A 9,990-nucleotide genomic window follows, 5' to 3' on the forward strand; every position below is an offset into this window, starting at 1 on the left:
GAATGATTACATTTAAAAAGAGATGAGAGTAGATTTTCAATGCATTTTATTCATGTGTGTGTTGTGTATGCGTGTGTGTGTGTGTGTGTGTGTGTGTGTGTGTGTGTGTGTTTCTGTGAGTATGCATATTTGTGCCCCGGCAGTCAATAATCAAATCTCCCTCTTTCCCTCCTGGGCTTTCTCACGGCATCTTGTTTTGTCTCTCCCTCGCTATCAGAATCTGCTTTAAGCATCTCAGCGGTGACTTTAGTTGCAGTGGAATCGGCCTATTTAGGTTTTGGTCGCACTTCGTCCCCGCTCTGATATTGATGAATTGACTTCATAAGGCACTGAGGCAGCACACTCTGTCGTCAGTAATCAATGCCCACATCCATTCTTTTCTCTTCATTTGAGGAGGCGTCTGCGGCTTTTCCACTGCAGAGCAGATGAGCCTGGGAAAATGCCCTTTAAACTAGTGTCCTTTCCAAGGTTAATGCTTTTGTTTATCAATAGAAATGCATTAGAGATGGATATGCTCATGTTTTACCAATTGAGGACAGTAATGAGTCTACAGATCAGGAGTATCAATATCCATGTGCAGTTATCTAACTCTTCAACTTTCAACAATAGAGCTTCACAATACATGATATTTACTGTTTTTTCTAGCATTAACTAGTTGACTGAATGACCTGTTAATTGTTACAGCTAACAATTATTGACATTATTGACATTATTTGAATAACTTTTGCAATTATGCACATTTAGTCTATAAAGTGTCCAATATATTGAAGAATTACCATTGGAATCTTCCAGAAGTCAAGTTGACATTTCAACAAAAATGAAGCTGGAAGCAGAAAATGTATGGCACGTTTAGCCACGCCAACTAGCTTAATATGCCAGTGGCTTTACTAAAAAGTGTAAATTTTTAGATTTTGTCAAGTACTTTGGTTTATGAAGAAACATCTCCAAAGCTAATGCCATTCTAAGACGATGAAAATGATACAATACACTTGCTACGCATCAGCGTGTTAAGCATTGCCTTCGTGAGCATGTTAGCGCACTGATGCTAGCATTTAGCTCTGAGCACCGCCGTGCCTCATAGAGCTGCTTGTGTGGCTGTGGACTGTTGCTGCTTATTTTTCAGTCAGTCAACAAATTAATTCATTGACTCGTCATTTCACATTTTGGTATCGCTTAACTGATGACTTTGATGGCCTTGTGAGGTGAAAAACAAATAAAAACACACGAGGGAAATATTTCCGGCAGATGCTGGTATGTCAACAGCTTGTCCATATTCCACAAACACTTTGGTTGACAGTAGATCTTTTGATTCAGCCGGTTGTTGAAAACCGTCCAACCCCCTTAATCTCTCTCTCTCTCTGGCCTTTACTAAAAGAAAGTCTATTTTTTATGTGGGATCCAGTCTGCAGTGCACACAGTGCCACTCGGGAACTGGCTCATCGCTGCTTGGACCAGGATCTGTTCAAAGTGTGAAATGCCTATGCCAAAATAAATCCAGCAGCATTGAATAATTTAATTGATGCTTATTATAGATAGCGTTCAACTCCCACAGATTTTACAGGCTCGCTAAGCCTGACCCCAGGCGCTGGGAAAAGGCTCATCTGTGTCACTTTGTGATTGGTTGCCTTGTGTCTGCGCAGCCCGCTTCCTTGTTCACTTCTCTTAAATCTTATGCGCGTTGCCTCTGAGTCGCAGTTGAGATGTTACATTAAGGACAGAGTTGTTGAAATGAATGACTGTAATAAGTTCTACAAGTTAAATTAAGACTATCAACCAAGACTCAAATTCACCAAGAGATTGGTCCAAAACTTTTGCAAGTTTCCATATAAATCATCATTATCCACACTTCACTTGACACAAAAGTGTAATAATTGAAGATACTTTTGCATAACCAAGTCCACAAATGCCAGTATTTCTACTATAACCCAATTTGCATGACATCATGTACTGCACAGGTGATGTGTGGTCCTCATTCACACTCGGTGAATCTGGGCCTCAAGCTGCAACAATATATTTGAAGAGTAGCTACATCTATGCTGATGAGGAGAAATGGATTTTGTAAATTTCTGTACTTCGTGATCTGGTAAAGTCCACCCGCTATATTTTCTGGAAGTATTTAAAGATATCACACTGCTGTTTTTCCAAGATGTCTATAAATACTTCATCATGCCAGTTTAAATGAAGTGATCATTAAGCACAAAAATCCTACAAAATTCATTAAATGCCTATGATTTTTGTTTGAGTTTTTCTAAACTACTTCTCCTTTTTCCTTCTCTGCACAGCGATCCAAAATAGCAGTGTATGAGAAGATGTGGTCATACATGAAATCCGCTGAGCCCTCAGTGTTTGTTAAGACCACACCTGATGGCGTAGCCCGGGTACGAAAGTCAAAGGGCAAGTTCGCCTTTCTCCTTGAGTCCACCATGAACGAGTACATCGAGCAGCGGAAGCCCTGCGACACCATGAAAGTGGGCGGGAACCTCGACTCGAAAGGATACGGTGTGGCGACGCCCAAAGGCTCAGCATTAAGGTGGGTGGAATAATATAACAATATCATCCATGTTGTTATAGTATTCCACCTACCCTGATGTCCCCCTGTTGTCATTCTCTTCTCTTCCTCTTCTTGTTTTGTTTATGGACACAGAGGTAACGGTAGTATGCCTTTCAATGCACTTGGATACAAAGGTTTAATGATAATCAATGTTTACTTTTGATGTGTTATACATGTGATAAGAGCTGCTAATAGTTGAAGAATCAAATCCAGATGATAAGACTAAAGCTAAAAATCATTTCATATTTATGTCTCTCTTACTGTTGATTTTCTCTCTCCTTCAATCTCTCCCTCTGTTCCGTGTGCTGTCCTACCTGACTGTTGTGTTGTCACTTTTAATTTAACAGTTCAATGGTTTTTCAATTTAGCCTTTAAAAGCTGCGCTGTCACTTGTGACGAATGTTAATTGCATGATGTTTGTTGTTGTTACTTTTCTTCTCAATGACAAGTGTCCCCATCCCGCACACTTCAGTTCTAAACTACGTAACCCTTCATGCCACCTTTTCCAAGATTTAACACTGTCTTTACCTGATATGAGCCTTTTCTTATCTCTCCATATTCCTTAATTTCTTAAACAATTTGTCCTTTCCTAGACCATTCTGATTAACAGATTATGTGCATAAGCCCCTGCTTTGACAGTGGTAGTCTCTCTACCATTACCTATTATGATGCTTAGTACAATTATTACTTTGCATTAGATTTCTCACGGACCTGTGCATTTTCTTACAAGTTATGTTTTATCGTTTCAAGAAATGCTGTTAACCTGGCAGTTTTAAAACTGAATGAGCAAGGCCTCTTGGACAAATTGAAAAACAAATGGTGGTACGACAAGGGAGAGTGCGGCGGCGGGGGAGGTGACTCCAAGGTCAGCCTCGATGTCACCACAATCGGGTACCATAGTGCAGAGTAATCGGCAAGGCTGTTACGACAACCCAACCAAAACCACACCAACTGTCCGCCCAAACCAACCTGCTGCTGCCCCACAGCTGATTACCAAATTCACTGCTAGTCTGACCAGACGCTTTAACAGCTCAGATCAACTAAGGAGCCTTTGCGTAGCTGACAGAAAAAATTATATTTGCGGTTATTGAGACAGTAATGTTCATAGAAAGAGAATTAAAACAGGAGTTTATTTGGAGATTAATCAGAAATTCTCAAAAAAAAAGGGAGACTATTAGGTGAATGTGGCTGCCCTGCAGTTGTGAAAGGTTGAGCTTTATTTATTCACCCTTACACATGTGTAGGGTAGATCCCCTAGTTGCAGATATTAGGGCTTTGCCTAGGTAGCTTTGACAGTCTGAGTAAAACCAGTTGATGTAGTCACTTGTATGTGATTCAAGAAGAGGTCTTTAAGTTTGCCTATGATTCAATATTTGACATTGAAAAAGGCCCAAACCTCCAGCCTTCCCTCCTGAAGGTGAAGTTCGTTGAAATACATGGCTTCGTAGTACTTCACCGCACAGCTGCTTCACATCCATGACACCGGCTCAGAACTATGTGAGCTTTAAAACCTCAAAATGGCTGCTCAGCTGAGAGCGACAGGGAAGCAAGGGGAACAGCTGCGTCTTGAGGGGACTAAGCATTACAGGCAAACGTGAGAATTCTAATTAAACAAAAGACAAATGATTTCTGTTCAATGAGTCATCTGATAAACCACCTGTGGTTTGATTCTACTACATGCCGTTCCTACCCCAACTCATTAACAGCACAGCTGTGACCCTTTTGACCATCAGATCTCTCCCTCTTCTATGGTTAAATGATGAATGATTTTTTTTCCCCTCCATTGTGGACGCTAATGGTGCAAAGTGTGACACCTCACTCTACCATGACCACGAAATGTTACTTAGATCGTGTGCAATGAAGTATTGTGCTATTTTCTCTAGATCACATATAAGGCTGTGGCATTTTACTCTTTACACTGCAGGTCAATTTGGTAACAAACGAAGCTGTCAGCACAAATGTGATGATATGGATCAGGTAATTGGGGAGATTACCGACAAGCTGCAAAGGTCCCGTGGACTGCAGATTGTTGTCATTACACCCTTAATGCAATTTGTCATGGATTGGCGAAACCCACAATGAACAGTTAAGCTGCAGCCAGTCATTTTTAAAATAGCACCACCACAAGAGGCTGCACTGATACAAATAATGTCTAACGAAAAGCCGGTGGTCGATTTCTGAGAAGGATTTATATTTTTTTCATGTCACCTTTTTCAATGTTTGCATTGCTAACATTGCTATGTTCTGTAGTCACTGAGCTCGAGAGGCCTCCCTGTGCTACTGATGCTCAGGAGCCATTTGAAAGCATCTGTCTCTTGTGCTGCCATCGATCTTTTATCATGCACAGGTATGTACTGTCTGTTTCCTGGCTCGTTGTGACTCCCCAGGACTCAGTGGAAAGGCCCGATTAGGTGGACTAAAGCTGCCTGGAGCGCTCCGCTCCAAACAGGGCATCGCTTGGCCCCGTCCCACTCACAGCTCCGTGTTCCAACAGACATCGGGAGATGCACATAATCATGCGCACAGCTGCATGTGCGCCCTCACACACACACACACACACACAGAGTTAGCACAGCTCTTTCTTGCCCTCAGGCACAACACAGTGCAGCCTAGATTGAGTTTCAGACACAGAGCATGTTACAGGGTAATTGCATTGTTAATCAATGTCTCTCCGAGCCAAGACAATGGTCTGGTCTTCACAGTCCGTTTCTCCAGATTGGCTATGAGGGATGTACAGTGGTGTAATCTTCTCTCAGTGCATTATGCATTGCATGAGTCCCCTTGGGGGCCATTGCTCCCAGGGAGTAGTCAGGCCACTCATATATATCGATGCCCTGTGTTTCTTAGCTTTTTACTTTAACACAGGGAGATTGACGCAAACCACAAATGATTCACTGTTACATTATGAATACAAAAGTATATAGCTATACAATTTTTTATTTTTTTTGCTAAAGTAATTTAATACTTTAAAACATTGTGATAAATTATGGTTACATGCAGTAGTTTGACATCTTACAGATATCAAACGGCACAAAAAAAGCCGCGTCAGACATTCGATTATGCAGCTACAGGCAAATATGAGGAATTATTCCACTGATACTTTTGAGCTTAGTCCTGCAGCTCTGTGCCGTTTGGTTGGGACACACTCATCTGACACTAATCTGGCATAATTGAGAGATAAACTTTTCTTAGCGATATGTAGGGATAGAACACGTAGGAATTAACCAAGCTTTCACTTTTGGGCATAGTTGCTTGGATATGAAATTGGTTGTAATACCTCCAGAATGGATTGTTGTCGTGCTGGTGCTATTAGCCATCGCAGGATTAAGCTGAGATTGTGGAAATGGAAGGGGTAGCGTCCATCATTTTTCTGTTCGTTACAACAAAGCTCCTGTTGGAACTTGTTAAATGCTGTTCAGAAAGCCCCTGTGGTCCGTTACCCGCCCCCCCCCAACCAATGTACCCCAGTGCTTTTTGAAATCCAAAGACTTGCAGAATTGTACTTGAAGTACCTGCTCGTCGCCCTGTTAACAGCGTCTGCCGATTACTCAAAGCGATATGGGTAGGTCCTGGCTTTAGACTAGGGGTTATAAAGGTAATAGGTAGAATGCCTGCTCTCTGTGATGTTGACATAGCCAGGAGCCCTGCTTTATCGCTTTGTAAAGTATGTAGTAGTTTAAAAGTTGAATAACATAAAATAACATAATATAATGTTATTTATGTTATTTCCCACGTGAAGAACTCCTGTAAACCTTGCAGTATTGAAACTCAGTGAACAAGGCATCTTAGACAAGCTGAAAAACAAATGGTGGTACGATAAGGGTGAATGTGGAACCAAGGACTCTGGAAGTAAGGTCAGTCGCTGCAGGTCTTTTGTACTGATTCCAAATTGCATTTTGACGTACTGTTCATATGCAAGACAAGACTTCTCTGACATCTATATTATACATTTTGCTTATTTGCTACACACAATTTTTTTTCTTTTTTTTTTGTGCTTTTTCTGCCACAAACTGTAACATAGTTCATTATGTGGCACCAACACAAGGCACTCCTTCCCCAAATTGATATTTTTTCTTTTATTGCAATAGAAATGATACATTTTTGATGTAATATCAAATGTAGAAACTCTCTTTTTTGTGAAAACTGTAAGGATAATAATGTGGGGAAATTGCCAAAGTGCCTTTTAGATACACTATTTCAATTGAATCACAACAGTTGTTGATGAATGCTATTTTTGCTCATTTTCACTCTTGACATTCATGATACGTTGACCATTATGCTGCTGTTCCTATTTACCAAACTGTTAATGAAAATTTGATTTATTTGTGTTGTTACTAGTTTGCATCGAGATGTGTCTATTAGATTCTTTGGCCTCATGTGGTGTGATGAACAAGCAAAGCCTTTTTCTGTGACGAGTTACTCAAATTCAACTTCTCTAAGCGGCGAGAGCCCCGTAGGGTGTTCTCTAAATCTTGTGGCTGCTCGGAGTTGAGGTTAGAGGCTCTGTTTGCACATGACAAGAAGTTAGGGAATGTAATAAACTCACTATTTAACCCTCTGAGATACAGTCGAAGCCTGAGACCATAGGTTAGATAGCGGTATGATATTCCCATGCTCATAGGGTTAAACTGCAAATAGTAAAACTCTAATGAACAAATTTTTTATGAATATGTTTGGTAGGTAAGCAGCAGCAAAATGGTTTGATCTTTAGTGTTTTTTTTTTTAAACTTTAATGGAACTATCATTCATCTATTATGAATTTGACTGTACTGTATGACAATGTTGCCATGAGAGTTATACGTACATGTCGCCAAGAGGATAAATTTAAAAATAAAAAAAAAGATAGGGATTTTCAGAGCTGTCGACCTATGCGATACTGACCAGCTTCCTTACATGGTCAAAAGCAGAAGCCACTTTACATACACGTAGTGTAGGGAAGGGAGAGCTCTACATCCACCAGCAGATAGAGCATTACGAGTTGGCTTCTTTCTCCTGAGTGGAGAATGGTTTGACTATGGCAGTCTTTGTGACAACCATAGGGAAATCAGTTCAGTCAAAATTGTAGCCTTAGCACCTCATTACATCTTCAAATTTGTGGTTGCTTGTAGCTGTTAGTGTTCATGATCTGCCATACAAGTAAGATAGAGTATGATGATGTAATAGAGCAGTTTAAGTCAAGGCTATGTGAGGACTCAGTTTGAAGGATGCAGGCTGTGTATTGTTCTGCTGCCCTTGCAAAACTCTAAACTACGTTATTCCCTTTCCCCCAGGACAAGACAAGTGCTCTCAGCCTAAGCAATGTGGCTGGTGTCTTCTATATTCTGGTTGGAGGGCTGGGGCTGGCCATGATGGTGGCTCTGATAGAGTTCTGTTATAAGTCACGGCAAGAAACCAAACGGCTGAAATTGGCCAAGAATGCCCAGAATTTTAAGCCGGCTCCCCCAACCAACACCCAGAACTTTGCCACATACAGAGAAGGCTACAACGTGTACGGAACCGAGAGCGTTAAGATCTAGAGGTACGTCGCCGCTGCTCACTGTCCGCTCTCTCCCCGGGCTCCGCGGCGGATGAATCATTTAGCTTCCTGCCGTACCAGTGAGAGTGAGACATTCCTGTGTATGCGTTGCTGTGGGGCTGCTGCTCGTGAAATTGTTTGTGGTCGTCATGTTGGGCACAACAGAACACACATGCCCACTCAGATACTAAACCACGAGATATTGTTTGTGCCTTGTAACATATAGCTGCATGGGTAGTGCCCTGAGGCTACATGAAGGTTACAACACACAATACACGGTGGAGTTTCATAGAACTGTTGAGTTATTCTGCATTGTGTGTATTGAACATGTTAATATGTGTTTTATTCTGTGACTGCAATTGTGTTTTTAAAGGGTCAGTTCTCCCAAATTACCCAAAAAATTCTCACTTACCTCTAATGGTATCTAGATGTACAGATATTTTGGGTTTTACTTGCACAAGTTTTGATATGTCCTCTATCTCAACACAATAGAAGTGAATGGAATTAAATTTGTGGCGCTCACAGCATTTAAAAAAAATGTTATCTGTCGTTTTGTGCCGGGCTGGTGTACAGTCACTTATCAAAACTCGAAAATAACTGGCTATTGAATGTGAAAACAGTTAGAAGGGCAGTGAGAGTGAATGCAAACAGTAAAGTTGCGAGACAGAAAACCAAAACAGTGAGCTGAAAGAGGCTAAAATGCTGCAGAGTGCTGAGGGGAACTAAGGAGTTTGGTGATATTTCTCTGTGAGTTTGGCACTATGAGTGACCCCTGTCACATTACGTATAGTTACATAAAGTAACCTATTTTTAATATAAACATCTTGATTAGTTATAGTGCAGCTTTGAAAAGTTCAGCAGTTTCTTTTTTAGAAACAAACCTCTTCCTGTGTATGATGCACAGAGCACACTGTGAACTGCTTTCATAAGGAGTATTTCTTCTGTAGAAACGTATTAGGTAGTTCCACTGAAAGCTCACTCGAGGTACGTGGGAATGAAAACAATATCTCTTTACAGCAGTTCTATGGCACTGAACCACACAAAGGAGACCCAGATGAGTACGGCGTTAAATGAATTGTTGGTTTTGTATTTGATTGGATTGATCGCATGTGTGTTCTGTTGCTTCTAGTTAAACACAGAGTGTGATACGTCTGTTTACAGAAGCGCAGCTGTACAACAGAGCAACGTCATTTAAAGGCCCCCGAAAACATACTGAGATTAGTTATGTGAGAGACTTCTGTATTTGTGTTTTTTGTCTGTGCTCTTCTCAAGTGAGCTCAAGTGCGGTCGACTGAAAAAAAACAAAAAGCCATACAAGTCAAACTTGATAACAGCTGGTGGGTTGTTTGCTTATGTTGCCGGTGCTGTCAATCGAATCTGATCAAACCACCAACACAGTTCTGATGAAGCAGATCAGCTGATAAGCTGAGTTTTTCAGTGTTGAACTCAGTGAAAAACATTAGATTTTAAACTGAGTTTTCAGTTGGATGACAGGTAGTACGTCAACTTAAATCACCACATTTCTTTAAATGCATTTTTAAGTCATATGCAGACATAATTTCTTTTTATTCTTGCCAATCAATCAATACCTCAACTCTTCCCATGTTTGCTTCTGCTCTGTATGTCGACACAGGATTAGGAAACATTTCCATTGTCCCTTACAACTGTGACCGAACATCTATAGGAAAGGACAGGATACACAAGGATCGAGCTCCAAGACGAATCCTCTCGGGCGGACACGGCACGATAATCTGCAATGACGACACGACTGGACTGGTCACGGGAAGAGCCGCTGCGGTTCCCTCCTCTCAGTGCCTTATGGAACTCCGAGTCCAATCAATGCAACTCATTCACAATGATATTGCTTTTTTGCTTGAAACTCATACAAAACGGAAGAATGGTGCAGTGATTGACATCTATAGAT

General features: G+C 41.1%; 1 protein-coding gene across 3 annotated transcripts in view; it reads left to right on the plus strand.

Moving 5' to 3' along the window:
- gria3b (glutamate receptor, ionotropic, AMPA 3b) overlaps window positions 1-9,984 on the plus strand; it is a 75,161-nt gene extending 65,177 nt beyond the window's left edge. The window contains exons 13-16 of one of the 3 annotated variants that reach the window (XM_031858090.1): window positions 2,283-2,530; window positions 3,302-3,416; window positions 7,822-8,069; window positions 9,700-9,984. In XM_031858090.1, the coding sequence (XP_031713950.1) occupies window positions 2,283-2,530; window positions 3,302-3,416; window positions 7,822-8,067 (609 nt within the window). In that variant the 3' untranslated portion in view covers window positions 8,068-8,069; window positions 9,700-9,984. Of the gene's footprint in view, window positions 1-2,282; window positions 2,531-3,301; window positions 3,417-6,290; window positions 8,070-9,699 lie in introns of those variants that run through there. The other 2 variants (XM_031858089.1, XM_031858091.1) reach the window with 2 other exon arrangements.
- Window positions 9,985-9,990: the final 6 nt, after the last annotated feature.

This window comes from Anarrhichthys ocellatus, unplaced genomic scaffold (genome assembly GCF_004355925.1).
Source record: "Anarrhichthys ocellatus isolate YVR2014 unplaced genomic scaffold, GSC_Weel_1.0 scaffold19, whole genome shotgun sequence".
Lineage (NCBI taxonomy): Eukaryota > Metazoa > Chordata > Actinopteri > Perciformes > Anarhichadidae > Anarrhichthys > Anarrhichthys ocellatus.